The following is an 18,124-nucleotide window of genomic DNA, read 5'->3' as shown; positions in this document are numbered from 1 at the left end:
ACATCCCACTTTTATGTACACGAACACCCTTTTCCTATAAGGCCTGGCATTAATTTGTTTTTTCTTTCCCCCTTCAAAGAGTGGACTTTCGCCTCCCCCCTCCAGTTCTATTGATGAAGATATGAAATAGAGGGGAGGGTGTATGCAAAAGAGGGGAAGGGGGAATTGCGTGACCACTGCCTATATAATATAGCAGAGTGAGGCTGGCGGTTCAGCCACGCCCTGCGCTACAAACGCATATAAACAGCACTCACAAATCTAGTTATGATTTATGGCGTGGCACCTTGCTCCCGGTTTGACTCCTCATTCATTGGGGGGGATGGCAGGGGTTGTCCATGGAACAGATGGGCAAACGATCGCAAAAGTGCTTATTGAATTAGATAGAATAATTTGGTTTCTTTCGAGAGCGGGGCTTATATTTATCACAAATTCTATATTACAATAAAAACAATACGTGCTGAAAAATCCTAATAAAAGATCGCTTAAGAAATAGTGTTTTATTTTATTTTATAAATTCCGTTGAACAGCCGACCCAATTTTTGGGTTTACGACTACTAATGTTCGACTCCGTAGCATTGTCATTTTGAACCCAGTCCAGAAGACAAGGCAACTCCTGGATCAAGTATTGGGAGAAATTTTGCCTTCATGCAGGACTTTTTTGATGGAACTAACCTGCATTAGCGTTACACGGAGAGGAAGAAAACGAAAACCTCCCACGGTTAGCCTGGCCGTAAAGGGACTCTAACCCATGATCCGTCTACCATTGAGGATATGTCACGTTAGCACTGTGGTCGTTGCGAGTCGGATGCGGATTCACAGAGACCAGCCATTGCAGGGATTCGAAACCGGTTCAGTTCGTTGGAAGGCGAACGCTCTGTCCCCTGAGTCATCGTGGCTCAAGAAATAGTGTTTAAAATTTTTGATTTATAGAAATTTTTAAACTCTAAATAAATAAATGTAAGAAAAAGGAGAATATCAAAATATAAGTTTGCTTAACAATCCCCTTTATCGCCGACAGAACTGTATAGTGGTTACAGAACTGACCTCATCTCAGAAAGGTCCCTTGTTCGAATCCCGGTTAGAGACAGTTCACATTCTATAGTGCCTCTGAGAGAGTAGGGCATCTCCACACTTCTGATACCCGAATGACGAAAGTCAATGCATAGATTTAAAATTTTTTTAAAACTTTCGATTTAAAAAAAACTCTTATGGTATAGCTTCTTAGACGGGCTTTTATTCTTAAATTAATTTATCAAAATCAATATCTTACTATACATATACAGTCTCTGGCCAAATTATTAGACGCACTAAGAGATTCTATGTAAAATCTTAATTATCAGGTGATACTATACAGCTGTATTGTTTTTACGTGGTTTGCACTTGTTTACGTTAGTCTATCAATGGGTTAAATTAGACGATACATAATAAAAATTAGACTATTGGATAAGTTGGACGATATATTATATAAATATAGAGTATTTATTACATCAGGTATTATATTAGTGTGCCAGTCCCTGAAAGCTAATCCCTGTTGTGAGAAGCAAAGGAAAATCCTTTAGACTCACCTCCAGCACACATGACAAAAAATGAGTAAGAAGACAGTTGTAAACAAAGATGGAAAGACGTACGTACTTCAAAGAGAAGTACAGGCCCAATTCCTCGATGAACACTTGAATCCATTATTTTTATTTTCTTGAAAGAATATCTTATTTTCATATTCGAAGACGCCTATCTACTCCTGCCTTAGTATATTATAATAATTAGACCAAATTATTAGACACACTGTAGTGTTTTAATAATGACATGCTTTGCACGTGTTTAAATGCAATACTTTTATATTTAAACATACATGTAATGGGTTTTAATTCAGGAGATTTTTCATATACTTCCTATTTGTATTTATATTTAACGTATTACATTTCAATGTTAAGCCAGTGATACACGAACATAAACAAGTGCAAACCGGTTTCAGTAACTTAAAAACAATAAAGCTGTATAGTGTATCACCTGATAATTAAGATTTTACACAGAATCTTATAGTGCGTCGAATAATTTGTCAAGGGAATGTACCTTCCGACCAGCAACTCAATTTACTTAACTGTCACCCCTGTCATATTAAGGGCAGTCATTACGGGGCAGTATACAATTAAAATTTTAATACTTCAATGCCCTCTTCGTATTTATTCTCAAATGAGTGACTAAAACAAACCATTCTACCATTTTGGCTAACCCTTTTAAGCAACTCTTTTACCACAGTTTTAAAAATGCATACACTTTTCTCTCCAACTCAAGGTGAATCGCAGAGCATAAATATTTCCTTTTAAACAAGGGGGGATTATTAAAATGAAATAATTAACTAGCTAAAATAAAACAAGGCTTTAGTGAAAACCTTTTTTCAAAAGAGATATAAATAATTCCTGTAAAGCAGTTAATGATGATGAAAACAAATTAGAGCAACTCCTATCAGGTAATTATATCATTCCAGTGCAGAGCATAGATATATTTTTGAAAATTCATTCACGGGGCCCCCCTGAGGACTAATGTGATCTCGTCACGCAATGGACACGCGTGAACACCCTACCAGATGAGTTTCTCTCCCTATAACCCATGCAGCACACAAAAGTTTAAATCTTATGGGTACGGATTTAATTAAAATATGTCTTTTTTCTTTTGTTGTTGCCTATGTTCACTTTCTAATGTTTAAAGGGGAATTAAAAATTAAATTCTTAGGGTTGCTTGTAAATGGATTACTTTTAGTTAACTTAAAAAGAGAACATTGTTGGAAATTTTGAAACCAAAAACGTTTTTGCTATAACTTTTAAAACGGTGTCCAGATTAATCAATCAATGTCCAGTTCACTTTTTAAAGTTTAGATAGAAATTAAAATGAAATTTTTATGGTGCCTCCAAATTGTAACGCATATCATTTTTGATTAACACAAGAGAGAAATAAATACATTGTTGAAAAATTTACTTTGAAACGTTGTACGGATGAAACATATTATCGACTCAATAAAACATTTCTTCTGTTGTCGCCTATGTTCACCTTCTAATGTTTAAAGGAGAATTAAAAACAAATTTTTATGGTTATTTCTAAATGGTAGCCAGGATTACTTTTAGTTAACTTATAAAAAGAGAACATTGTTGGAAATTTTGAAACCAAAAAATGTTGCTTTAACTTAAAAACTTTTCCAAATTAATTAATCAATGTCCAGTTCACTTTTTAAAGTTTAGATGGGAATTAAAATGAAATTTCTCAGGTGTTTCCAAATTGTAGCGCAGATCATTTTTGGCTAGCACAAGAGAGAAATAAATACGCTGATGAAAAATTTTGTTTAAAACGTTGTACGGATAAACCCGATTACTGACTAAATAAAACATGATAACAAGATACTATGGTTTATGTCAAAGCATGAAAAAAACCTTTACATTAATCTGAGCACATATCACGAAATATTTTATAATTTAGATACTAATGAAAATCCTGAATAATATTCAGAATTCGACAAATATATTAAATATTATATCTTGCTTTGACTTTCTAATTTACATTCCTAAATTACTTAAGGAAAAACAAAACAATTATTCACAGTAGTAATACTTCAAAAAAGATACATTTTATAGGAGATGTATTAGAACTCCATTATTAAATGATTTATTGAATTTTGTAGGCGTGTGGAATTTATGACGCAGACTATAATTTAAATTCAATCAATAATAAATATTTCGAAAGAAATTACTATTGACATTCTAATTCACGCATTTCAGCAATGGCTAAGAGAGTGAGAAAAAAAAGTTATACACAGTAGCAATATTTCCTGGAAATTAGAAAGAAATAATCTAATCAGCATCATTTTAATGTCAAATTACTCGAACTGCATTCGCTTAATTCAATTCTCTGTTCATAAATTGTTAATAGATTCAACATTTATTAGATTATTTCTGTTTCAAAATACTCAAAGACAACATATATGGGAGATTCCCTATAGTTCCCATTAGAATAGATGAGGGAGATTTAACAGTTACTAAGGCAACTAATTTGTCGTTTGAGGAATTTGAAGTTGCAGGACAACGACTGAAAATTAAGCATTTGCTAGAGCTGTATGTTAAGATTAAAACTGAATCCCCTCTCCTTTCCAATGGAGAAAAAAAAAATTCAGTTTCAGTTGACAAAATAGGAAATATGGGGGAGAGGGTCTTTATAATAAAATAATGTTAAAAAGTACAAAACAATTTTAAAACCATAGTTGAACCGCCGACCTAATTTTTGTGTTTACGACTACCAATCCAATGTTCAACTCCATAGTCTTGTAATTTTGAACCCAATCCAGAAGACAAGGGAAGTCCTGGATCAAGAATTGGGAGAAATTTGCTTTCATGGAGAACTTTTTGGTAACCATAGAAATTTATATGGCAAGACACCATAAGCCTACGGTAACCAAAGAAATGTGCATGGTATAACTGCTTTATTTTATAACCGTCGTTGAACAGCCGACCCATGTAAAGTATTATATAGCGGAACTCCGTAACCTAACGGTATACTTTTTTTAAAAAATATAACCGCCGTTGAACTGCCGACCCAATTTTTGAGTTCACGACTACTAATGTTCAACTCTGCAGCCTTGTAATTTTAAACCCAATTCAGAAAGCAAGGGAACATCTGGACCAAGTATTAGGAGAAATTTGCCTTCGCGGAGGACTTTTTGATGGAACTAACCCGCATTTGCGTTACATGGAGAGGAAGACCACGAGAACCTCCCACGGTTAGCTTGACGGCAAGGGGACTCTAACCCATGATACGTCTACCACTGAAGATATTTCGACAGGACTGTGGTAGGTGCAAGCCGGGTGCGAAATTTGTATCGACCAGCTATCGCCGGAATTCGAACACGGTTCGCCTTATCGGAAGGCGAACGCTCTATCCCCTGAGCCCTCGCGGCTTAATGAAGCTTAGAAGTAATTTTCTAGATATTATAAAACTAGATCAAAAATGCTTTTTATGTTCACAAATTTGTGGCTTTTCTTCGCATTAACGTTTTGCGCCATTTTTAGAATCCAGCGAGGAGGGCGCTGGCTAAACATAAGCTGACTAATCACCACAGCAATTATGAAAATAGCGAAACAGGCGTTATTTCATTTGACGATAGTGTCTTCGAAAAATAGATTTAACCAAGAAGAACAGGGCTGAGAGCGTTAAACCAATCCAGACAATTTTTAATATAAAATCCAGACAAACAGGTAAATCAATTCCTCAGCCAAACATGATGGACATAAAAGTTCGATTAAGTTTCGTAAAGTATCAAAACTTGGAAATGAATGATGGCTAAATTGTAGTAAACCGAAATTGCAAGGAGGCACGCAAGACTGCTTGGATAAAGGTACATTTTTAATATTTATGAAAGTGGTAGGGAATTTATGTGTGGAGAAATTGATGGGAAATCAAATGATGCGTTGCGGATAAATGAAAAGCTCTTTTCTAAAAAGGATCGCCCGATAGAAGGGTTGAGTGTTGGTTATCTGGTTTATCGTCAACTAAGCGAAAAACCATCTTTATTATTAATGCTACAAAACTTACATTTTTATCAGGAAAGTAACATTTCTGAAAGGGCTAAAAAGAGATGTTTTTGAGATTTTTCAAATTTTTAAAGTTTCGTTGTTATTCCACGGCAGAGTTATTAATAAGTAAGATAAATTTCCGTAATCTAACTATATATAAACATCTAATGATGGTGTCGCAGTTCTCCATTGTTGTTGGTACATTTTTATTGGCCGGAAAATCACATGGTAGGATCCAGTTTTCCCACATTCATTTTCATATTGGTTCGGCTGTCATCAGTATAAAACTGATATAAGTTATAAAGGTATTGTTCTACTGTGAATATTTTTGCATCCTTAATTTAAAGGTATTTACCTGCACTGTTATTATTACGTTTTTGATTTTGTTTGCTATCTAAATTAAGAATTTAAGAGGATTGTTTTTATTATTATTAGGATAACGTAATTCTAAATTACATTTTAGGGATAAAGTTATTTAGTTCGGTGTCTGATCTCATGAACAGTTTTACAATTATTATTCTCAGGTGCAAACTGCATTAAATATACTAATATGAATTACCGTTAAAGAGATTCGGGAAAAATATACTTGAGGGTGCCCCTTGGCGAAATTGGCGACTTATGTTTGGCGTTATTCCTGTTTGAGCGGAACATGGTGGTAACAGGAATGGCGGCCAAAACATAATGATATTTCAATAAAACATTGGAAAATTTCAACAAAACATCGGCAAAACTTGCAATGAACCCAATATAAGCAAAATTAATAAACCCAATAAAAAGGATTTTGAATCGAAGCAAAAATTAATGGAGTAGGAGCAGAAAGAAAAGGAAAAAAACAACTCACTTCTTTATTAAGCTTGAATATTCTCAGATTTAGGTGCACAGAATTATCTATTAACAGATACTGTCTAAATTTATCATGAATAGAATCTGTGCACCTCCATCGACACATAAATTAGACGAAATACGAATCGAAAATGGCGTCTGTACTAGAGGTCACATTTTTTTCTTAAATCCTTTTTTATGACTGCCCACATACCTTCGATCTTATAGACCAGATTCAAAAGTAATCTTACCAGCCGGTATCCAACGTAGAACTAACGGACTTCTGAAATTACATATACCGTTGAACATTTATAAATAACGTTAAAATCTAAACCAATCAGAATCACGATTGGGTTTCAACATCGCCCAACTTGGCGATCAACCGCGATCACAACTTGGCGAGAATCAAAGGGCACCCTCAAGTATAGTCTACCCAAGAGATTCGTTAAATGATTCAGAACTTAACTTTCAACTTCATGCAGAAAGTGATGAATGCAAAAATTTTATTTTAAATATACATCCGTTCGTTTGGTAATCAAAAATATTAAATTACAGTTGTCAACTCACTAAATTTGTTATAACAATATACTTTTAATTTTAAATGCTATTTCAAAAAACGATAACTTAAAAAAATGATTTATGTTCATTAATAGATATTAACAGTATCATAAGGGAAATATTTGGACGTGGAAAGTGGCGGGACAAGTGTTCTTTTTAATGCATATATTTTTAGTTGAATGATTGCAACTGTTTCATGCCAAGAAACATCAATTATTGCGAAGCAATCATCGGGGTTGGAGAGCGTCAGCGAACAGGGGGCTCAGTCCCCTAGCAATATTAAAGGTTCAATCAACATTTCTTAAGTTAAATAATTCTACAGCAGGAATCAAAATCCAGCAAATAAATTTTATGTGTAAAAAAAAAGGACTAAATTGAAGTGACGCAAAACTTTTATATTATTCGTATTAAAACTTTTCAGTATGTAAATTGATTATCCTTTTATTTTGATGTTTATTTAAATAGAAAAACTTTTAAATTTTCTATCAAATGTGTTATTCGTGCATATAAATAAGGAAGAAAGACTTATTTAGCCAAGAGTAACTTATTATTACTATCTTATGTTTCCTGATTCAAATTAATTCTTTCCTCACTTGATTTCTAACCGACACATTGCGACAGTGTCTTAACAAATTTATGAAAGTATTAGGCTTGACAACTATGAGTTTATATTTTCAGTGATTAGTTTGCAATAATTATATTATTATTTCAACCATTTTAGTTAGAAATATTAAGTACTTTAGTTACTTTTTCTAATATTAAGTACTTTTAGTTTGTTTTTAAATAGTATTAACCATTACTAATATATTTTATCAGAGCTTTGTTTGAATTTTAAAAAAATGGAATAAAAATTTAATGAAAAAAAAAAGTTTTTACATATTTATTTTTTTAAAACAATTTTTTCCACCTCGGTATAACAGAAATAAATACTTAGTAATATAATACTTAGTTATATAATATTCAGTGATTAGTTTGTAATAATCATAGAATTATTTCAACCATTTTAGTTAGAAATATTAAGTGCTTTAGTTACAATATTGTTTTTAAGTACTATTAAGCATATTACTAATAAATTTTATCAGAGATTTGTTTGCATAAAAAAAGAATCAAATAAAAAAAAATTAATGAAAATAAAATCAGAATTTTACAGATATTTTTTTTAAAAACAATTATTGCCAGCCCTGCTTAACAGAAATAAATAACAGCATTTACTTACGTCACACCGACTTTTATTAACATTGTTCAAATTCAACCTGTACAAACGGTCCCTAAAATGGAAGAGGAAAAAAAAAAAGAATTAAGTCACAAGCACGAAATTTGTAAACAAGCAATAGTAGCACACAGCACAAGCAGGTTATTACAAATATAACGAAGCAGATAAATATACATAAAACATTTTTTTTTTAAATGAAACCAATTAAAGCGATTAATGTAGAAAAAGTTGCATCTTTAAATTATAATGAAGGCAACTATTACTTAGTAATTTAATCTTTAAAGAATTAATGAAGCCGCCAGGGGGGGAAAACCGAGGAAAAAAAAGCTAAAAGAATGTAAATTGCACTGTTTCATCGCATCATTAGAAGAGTTATTATAAAATTACTGTTAAAGCTATCTGCATCAGAAATAATGATCAGAAAAAAAGACTAACTACGGCTAACAAAATTAAGGGGTACCAATAAACTATTAATCTGCCAAATTATGATTGTTTCTTAAAAAAGTCACTTAGAATGTAACGGATTTTTTTTTTTTTTTTGATTTTTACAACTAAGTTAAAAAAAAACAACCTTTATTTTATTTTTTATTTTTTTTTGTAAATTAAAGTACTGATGTACAATGGGATACCTGCAAGTGACGTAGTGTGTGTATCTCGATCGTGATGGGCTGTTGAAATGTGGCATTTGTTTACGATAGCAACTCATTCTCTTAAGTAACACATTCTATATTCGTTCACAAAGATTTTAATTCTTTCACTATACGCTTACAAAAAGACGGGCACGAAACCGTGTAGAACATAAACAAACTAATTATGCATAGAAGCTGCCAGGTGCACAATACAAACAAAAATAAAATCAAGATTACAATAAATTATCTAAACAAATAATAAATCTAAGTTAGTAATAAAAAAAATAGACAAAAAAGTATTATATATCAACAAATTCGATGAGCGATACGGCTTTGTATTTAATTAACTTCTCGTTAATTAACCTTCTAACTTATGTGGTGAAACTTAGCTCAATTTTAACACGCCATTTTGTTGATAAACGATCAGCTGGAGCTGACGTCATAGGTCAATAGTGTGGGTATTGGTAATCTTCTTGAAATGCAAGTACCCAATTGAAAAAACAACGTAAGTGAAAATCAAGAGTAATATATACAAAACATATTTTTATAAACATATTATAGCTCCAATGAACCATTTCAATTTTGGGCATTTTGAAAAAACAATGAAAGCAAGCATTCAAGACATAAAACTAATGCAGCCGAGAGATTTTTTTAAACGTAATTTCGTCTGCATAAAATGTCTGACTGAGATTTGCTTTACCTGAATTTATGATATAATTTTTTTTTATTATAACTAGTATTTTTAAAGAGATGGAGACATACACGTATGAGATACCGAAGAAGACGGTTAAACGTTACAGTTAAATAATGGAGAAATTGAAGCTTTTACACGTTAAATTAAGTAAATAACTTAATGACTGATTAATAAAAGTACTGTTCTCTCTGAACTATTTCAAATTCTTCACAATGTTAATGAACTTTATTTTTTTGTACCTACCGAAAGAAGACGTTTATTTCATCTTGAAATAGCAAGTATCTCATTATACAGTAGAAAGTATATGTTTTATAGTGGTAAGTACCACACTTTACAGGGGTATAGCGAAAATATTTTTCTTAATGGAAAGTACCTAAATTTATTGTGAAATATATCTGTTTAATCGCAGAAAATATCTTTTTTTTAAAAGAAGTATTTGTTTTTATAAGTCCCGCAGTGGACTGATCGTGGGTTACGGTTTCTAGTTGAACACTGAAGTCACGCAACACTGGCTGCGGTCAGTAAGCGCGTATCCCTTTGCTCAGCATGCGAAGGCACCGAAGGTGCGCAGTATCTGTCCTAGTTAAACTGTTCAATCGACAACGTGCGCAGGTCGTCGTGCTACCAAAGCAGGGGAACCATCTCCTCCTCAGAGGATCAAAATTGCGATGGCATGTTTTCGGATCATCCTCAGGGATGTATCCCAGACCGTCGCCAATAGCCCATTATGCAGTTCTAGTGCGACGTAAATAAAGCACATACTTACCTTGTTTTTTATAAAATTCAAAAAAATATTTTTTTAATAAAATGTCACGCTTGCATAAATTAGATTTAAAATAATTATTTTTTACTCGATAAGTTTAATAATAATGTAATAATTACTGCTTTTATATAAGTGCTGGCATTAGTGCAAATTATTTTTTTTTATCAAAATGAATCTAGGATACAAACTGAAAGTGAAAATAATTTGTTATCACACTAAATATTTGGATTCCAAGAATCAATCGGCCTCTTATTACCCATTGGCAAAATGGGTGTTGTTTTGGGTTTGATGGCGTGCGCACCTTATTTGGACGTCATCATTTCAACTGTGTTCAAGAGTAATAGTAAACTGAACGCATACGTCGTCATTGCATGCGTTGCTGGTGTTGGATAATTTTTTTAGAATTCTTTTTTTTTCACGTTTATTTTTGAGTTATGGGACCAGAGAGATCCCATAAGACATCTTAAGTTGTGAATAAAAGAGAATTTCATCATTCGAACGATATTTTTTATTTTATTTTTTTAATTAAGAATCAGAAATTCTCCAGTTCAAACTGGATTGTTTTCAATGCTAATTCAGGTGAATATCACAAATAAAGAGGGTCCCAAACTTTGACAAGGTCACAAAGGTTTAAATTGAAGCAAAAGAAGAAAAAAAATTACACAATCGTTTCGCCAATGAGTAATCTGTGATCGCCGAAAGGCGATCATAATTTTTGTTTTGTTTTTGGAATTGCTACCGTTTTAAACTTAATAATTAAAACAAATCAATTCCAGATGTATCAGCAATTTCGATAAGAACATATCGCCGTCGAGCAGCAATCTCAGAGCAACGATACGAGAAGGAAAGATTAATTTAACAACAGAGTGGAAACATAATTAAGTCGTTGGAGTTATCAAAACTTGAAACAGATCCAACGGTGCGTTATGTGTAGATCGCGGCAGACCTGTCGATGTAAAAGCGATTGAGGAAGAGACTCATCCAAGTATTGAACATCTCCTTTGGCGATTGTCCATGGTTTCAATTAAATTACCACTGCAGGAGTCTTGGCTTCTGCCAAGGAGAGAACTTTTTTTTGGGGGGGCACGTCGCTTTGAATGGATTTCCATTAAATTGATAGTTTATGGTTATCGATGAAGTTTATAACAAAGTACAGACAGCTAGCACTTTTATTCAAAGTTATCTCGAAAGAAAGTAAAATTTAATTATGGAACACAAATTACTGTAGCTTCGTTAAAGCCGTGTTAATTATTTGCACCGCAGATAAATTTTATTAGTGATTACTAATTATTTGCGCAGCAGATAAACTTTGACTAAAAATTATCAATTATTTTCACTGTAGATAAATTTGATCTCATGCTCATTAATTATTTGAACTCATATTCATTTACGTAAGACTAATTTGCGCTCGAAACATACGCAGTGCTTAAAAAGAGGCAAAAATTATTCTACTATGATAAAATTGATTTAATATGAAAACAATAATTTCAACATTCGAAATTTAATGCAGTAAAAAAAAAAAAAAAATTTACTTTTTCCCATTAAAACTGAACATATTATGAATGAAGATGCAACTGTATAGAATGAATGGACATTTAGACAATATTCAAATTTACCTAAAAAGCAAGTACAATTTATGCATGTAAAATTAATAAATTTATTAAATAAATTAATTAATAAAATTACTTATTAATTAGTTGCCTAACGTATTATACTTATATAGCTTTAAAATGGAGATATTGTTGCTCATATACTGTATATATATATATGGTCTCATATATATTGTATATCTACATGGTCCCCTTAATATTAATCTATAATAATACAAACTCGGTTGGTATTATGTTACAAGGTAGTATAGTACCATACCAAAGGAATTTATTATAGACAAATTAGGGGGCCCACAATGTGACACAATATTTAAAACTGATTCGGACTCAAATCAAACACGATGTGTAGGAAAAAAAAAAAAAAAACTTCACTAGGAAAGTTTTAAAATGGCGAAATTATTGCTCATATAATATATATATATATATATATATATATATATGCATAGTCTCATATCTCCCCTTAATATTAACCTATAATATTCAAACTCCGTTAGGTATTATGTTACAAGGTACTATAGTACCATACCAAAGGAATTTATTATAGAAAAATTAGAGGGCCCACAATGTGGCGCAATATTTAAAACTAATTTGCATTCAAAACAAACACAATGTTTAAAAAAAAAAAACATTCCACTAAGAGATTGTATATGTTGACACTAAGAGGCATATGTTGAAATGAATATTTAGAAAAATATGACCCATTACAAAATATTTTTATTTTTAGTATGAAAGGGTTACTTTTTTAAATTGCACCAAGAGTAAGACATTTTTTGAAATATAGTTAAGTATCATTAAATGTTCTTATTTCTATTTAAATTAACCTATACATAAATCTAAATTAAATAATATATTTTATTCAAATTACTATTCCAAGCGCCAATTTGCAGTAGATCCAAATTACCACGGAAGTAATATTTTTTTCGAAAAGATATCAGTGAAGTTACTTCGTTAAGGAGAAGATTTTTATCAAAAGCAGAACAACAATTTAATTACAGAACATAATTATGTTCGGTTATTAAAGAAATTTTCTAAAGAAATTGTTCTTTCAAAAGTATAACATTAAATGCTATTTTAAACGTAATTTGACGATATGACCATAAATCATAATTAAGAATTAATTAAAAAATTTAGAGCTTGTTTGCAAAATATTCTGTTTTTCGTCAGTTTCTACAACATATGTTATTCCTCAATATTTGTTTACCTTTTCTTTCCCTTTCTTCTTCATTTTTAATATTCATTCGTCATTCTTCTTTAATATTTTCTCTTTTCTTTAATACTATTTTTTACATTTTCCCCCAGTTATGTGCTTCACTTAAAGTTCTCCCTTTCTAAATTAGCAAAAACAATAACTACTTAAACCACGTTTTCTTTCTTTTTTTCTATAACAAACGATATGATGAGCGTAAATGATAAACGTAAGCCTATTTTGTTAAATTGTTTTTCTTCACATTTTTCATAATACTCAGGCTAGTAAAATAGGAAAATTTGTGATGTGTTTTTCAGATCTGATTTGCACAGGGTGCGTAGCCAGATTTTTCAACAAAAAATAAGCACCTTCTAAGTACTTTTTAAGCACTCAAAAAATATTTTTAATCAGTTTCCAAAAAACAAATCATAATTGGGATCTGTGTAGTAATAAAATTATTTTTTTTTCTTCTATAGTTTAAAGTTCTTTATTTATAAACATAAAATCAATACAATTTAAAAACATTTTCAAAAACTTTACATAATCAGGATAAAATAAATAGTTTCTGATAAATATTGCAGAGAAAATCGTGAAAATCATGCATTTTTTGTAATTTAGAACGACAATCAACACGGCAACGAAAAAATCTCTTTTTAAAAGATAGAAAATTAAGCACTTTTTACAAACACCCTATAAAAAAAGGACCTTTAAAGGCTTTTAAAAAACGTTAATCAAAAATAAGTACTTTTATAAAACGCTACGAACTCTGCTAAGCGAATGATGTATTAAAATCTTAATGACCATTAAAATAAAAAAGACAGCAATAGAAGAATCAGAATAAATAGATCAGTTTGTGCGTTTCTTTAGCTAAGTCACTTCCCCCCCCCCCACCTAAATTATAATTTGCTTTACATATCGAGTCGCCAAACCCCCACGTAGATGACTTTAACGAAATGATTAAAACAAAACTAAAACTTGAAAAACTAACTCAACTATAATAAAGTGATAAAATGTACGCGTAATGAATTATTGAAGTATTTTTTTTATGAAAAAATTAACATGCAGAAAAAATGATGCATCAAATAATTACATGTCAAAACATGTTCAAGCAGTTACAAAAATCCCTTAAAGCATACCGTGTAACCCCTAAAAATAAGTTTTAAGATATAATTTTTTTTTAAAGTAAAAAATATTTCTCTTATTTGTGCCAACCAATAATCCTCCTACCACTGACGATATTTTACTTCCGCACTGAGGTTTATGCAAGCCGGATGCGGAATTCGTAAAGACCAGCCATCGCTGAGATTCGAACCTGGTTCACCTCATTGGAAGACATCACAGCTCTATATTTAGATTTGAAATTAAAGCACTATGCTCTATTTAAGGCATAAAAAAGAGGGGGTTAATGGTTCGAGGACTTAATTTTAAAAAAGGCTAATCAGTTAGTGCATTTTAAGCTACGAAATCAGACACAAAAATATATATTTGTCTGAACAAACATACCTTTTTTTTCGATTGATTTGGATTATTAAACCTCCAAAAATGGGGTGTAGCTAGCTGCGATCTGGAAAATTCGGTCTCAATAGTTTGGTCAGGAGAACGGTCGAAAGTTCGTAACCTTTAATGTTAATTTCACTTTTTGCATTTTTAGTCATATTTTTAAAACTAAGTAAGGAATTTAAAAAAATTGTACCCACTCATAAAACTTATTTACCCAAATATAATTTCGCGCAAAAAATAATTTTTAATAATTGTTTATTATTGTGTTATGCCGACCCTTAAATTTTAATTTTTCTTTTTGCATTTTTCGCCAGATCTCGGGTAGCTTTTAAGCGAATCTGAAAGTTTTTTCATACAATTATAAAATTTAATTATCGAAATATGCAAAAAATTATTTTTTTAATAATTATTAATTTGTTATTTAATTTAATGATAGTCGAACAACTTTTGAATTGTAGCGTGTAAAAAAAAAATTGACATCATTATAAAAAATGTAATAATAAATGGCAAAATGCAAAATCAGTAATATTTTTTGAGAAAATGAAATTTTAAATATTCTTTCCGATTTTTCTTTAAATTGCCATCAATTGATTTAATGATAAGGTTAAATCAATCTAAAGAATCTCAGAAAAATATCAATTTATCATTTATAGCAGGCGACACCGATATTTCGCATTCTAAAAATTGTTCTCAATCTAACATTACATTTTATTCAGAACGGACTTATTCCATAAATTTAGTTTTAATGTCTTATAATAATACAGAGTACATTCAAATTTCTTATTATTCTGAGAGGGGGAAAAAATCTGAGAAGGTACCACCATAAACTTACGATTCCATTTTTTTTTTTTTTAAAAGAAAAAAAAGTCGATTAAAAGCGAGAAAAACACAGGGCATCTGTCTGAAATCCAGTTTTTCCCACCTTTTCCGGAGAAAACTTGCCGAATTTTATGGTTTCTCATCGTGTTGGTAAGGGGGGGAAAAATTATGGGCCCCATTTCTTAGCTGGGGACCGTCTCCTCCATCACCGATGACGGTTATGCGAATGTTCTTTTCGTTCCAAACATTCCAGATTAGAAGAAATAAATTTATTTTGATCTACATGCTGCTACGAAGGGATAGACGAAATCAAGAAAAAATGAAAGTCATTTGTCTGGCAAGGAAATCGTTTTTTTTTTTTTTTTAATAAAAAACGAGGCATATTATGGTAAAAAGAATTTCATAAATAAAGTGCATAATTTTTAAAAAAGGCAATAAATCCAGTCAAAACTAAAATTCAATTAAATTCGGTTTCAATTACTTTTCAGAAGGCAATAAATCCAGTCAAAATTAAAATTTTACTCAATACGGTTTCAATTTCTGAAAAAAAATAATAATTTAGTAACAAAAGTTACCGACTCTCTTTTAATAAAAACGAGGTAGTAAAAGAAATTTTATATATAAAAAGCATAATTTTAAAAGGCAAAAACTCTAGTTAAAATTAAAATTCAATTGAATTCGGTTTTAATTATTTTTTAGAAGGAAATAAATGTAATCAAAATTAAAATATTATTCATTTCGGTTTCAATTTCTGAAAAAAAGTAATTTAGTAGTTAAAAGTCGCCGACCCTTGGTACTAAATTATTTTTTATTAAGTTATTAAATTATTAAATATTAATTTTTAAGCTATAAAACTTATAAGCTAAACGTAATTAAAATGCATTTCATTTAATACTCGTTTTTGTGTGCGCGACGGTGAAATCCAGTTAACAAAACTTTGAGCATTTTCCAACTGGCTATAGCACTTAAATCTTTTATTGTAACTCTATTTTGAATGACAATGCAAGATAGGATCATTTCCTGATTGCAGCAAGCAGAATTTATCGCCATTTTACTGCCAATTAGAATATAACATTAATCAAAGTTTCGAAATCTTTCAGACTAGTTAGAGAGCTCAAATTTTAACTGGCGCTTTGTGCCTGATGACAAGACGAGAAATAATTTTTACTGTGAACGGTTTAAGAAAAATTTATCCCTATTTAATCGACTATCTAAATTTTTAACATAAACATAAAACATCTAAAAGAAGAAACTAATAAAATAAAAATGTTGTTTTTTGAAATTATGTTCTTTAATTGTAAGGAGTGATATTTTCTCCTTTTTTAATTCCTTTTGAAAAATAGTAGGGATGGAAATTAACGGTGCTTCGCTGGTCCAGGACCACTAGAATTGTTCAGGTACAACCACAAATAATTATCAATTCTTCTTCAGAACTGCCAATCAATATACGGGGATATGTTGTTCTATTTTTACCCCTTCAGTTTCATACTTGGGTCTGTTTTATTGTCCAAAAACAGTATATTTCATCATAAATGGCAACAATAAACATTGAGTCGTGGTGGCTCAGGGGATAGAGCGTTCGCCTTCCAATGAGGTGAACCGGGTTCGAATCACAGCCATGGCTGGCCTAAACGAATTCCGCATCCTGCTCGCACCGACCACAGTGCTGACGCAAAATATCCTCAGTGGTAGACGGATCATGGGTTAGAGTCCCCTTGCCGTCAGACTAACTGTGGGAGGTTTTAGTGTTTTTCCTCCCCATGTAACGCTAATGCGGGATAGTTCCATCAAAAAGTCCTCAATGAAGGCAAATTTCTCCCAATGCTTGACGAAGGAGTTCCCTTGTCTTCTGGATTGAGTTCAAAATTACAAGGCTATGGGGTTGAACATTAGTAGTCGTAAACCCGAAATTGGGTTGGTTGTTCAACGACGAAATAAAAAAAATAATAATAATAAAAATAAATAAATAAAATAAAATAAACAAAAACCAAATAAAACAACACAAATTCTTTGTATAATAATTTTCCTTCTCAGTTCAATTTACTAATCTTTTTTTAACAAGAAAAAAAGGAAAGAAATAGACATGCAAACGAACCTGTGAAAATAAATACTTTTTAGTCCTTAGTCCATGAACCAGCGATTAAACTTTCTTAATTTCCAACCCCTGCATGGACTTCACTATTGAACAATAAACATTAGAAAACCCACAACTAAATTGAGAACTAAATGTATACAGTTTTCTCATAAATCAACTAGAAACTGAGAAATAATGGAACAGACTAGACAGACACCAATTCTCTCAACGGCAGCTGATACAGATTCGAAAACTAATTGAAATAAACGAAAAAGACGCTCAACCGGTACAAACAGAATGGAGGAGACAACGCTTTGTGAACTGAAAGGAAGTGTTTCAAATCAAAGAGAGAGTCAACACCAAAGGAACATAATTAAAAAGGGAATTGTAAACTTCAATAAAGCTCCTTTATATGAAGTCTCTCCTTCCATTGATGGAGACATTGGAGCTTCTATTGAGAAGGGAGACAAGATCGGATCACTGCAGGGGATTTTGCATCAACAATCTGCATATCTTTCTTAGTTCAATTAGTTAAAATAAATAATATAATACGAACGAAAGGTGTATATGACAGAGACACGGAAGCATATTTGAGATGTTAATTGAGTTGAAGAGTGAGTTTAAAAAGTGTGGTTCATTTATAATAGAGCGATTTCAGGCATGTTTCGGCAAAATTTCCACAGTTTATTATTTTTAAACAA

General features: G+C 31.4%; 1 protein-coding gene across 2 annotated transcripts in view; it reads right to left on the bottom strand.

The window, feature by feature from the left end:
* The window catches only part of LOC107449704 (semaphorin-2A), a 328,119-nt gene that overhangs the window by 76,577 nt on the left and 233,418 nt on the right, over nucleotides 1–18,124 (bottom strand). For both annotated transcript variants that reach the window (XM_021146653.4, XM_016065315.5), the window contains one exon: nucleotides 8,152–8,203. In XM_021146653.4, coding sequence (XP_021002312.1) covers nucleotides 8,152–8,203 — 52 coding nt within the window. The remainder of the gene's footprint in view (nucleotides 1–8,151; nucleotides 8,204–18,124) is intronic.

This window comes from Parasteatoda tepidariorum, chromosome 7, assembly GCF_982258835.1.
Source record: "Parasteatoda tepidariorum strain Cologne lab strain chromosome 7, Ptep-v5.0, whole genome shotgun sequence".
Classification (NCBI taxonomy): Eukaryota; Metazoa; Arthropoda; class Arachnida; order Araneae; family Theridiidae; genus Parasteatoda; species Parasteatoda tepidariorum.
Note: the sequence above shows the minus strand (reverse complement) of the source record. Positions and strands in the feature narration are given on the sequence as shown.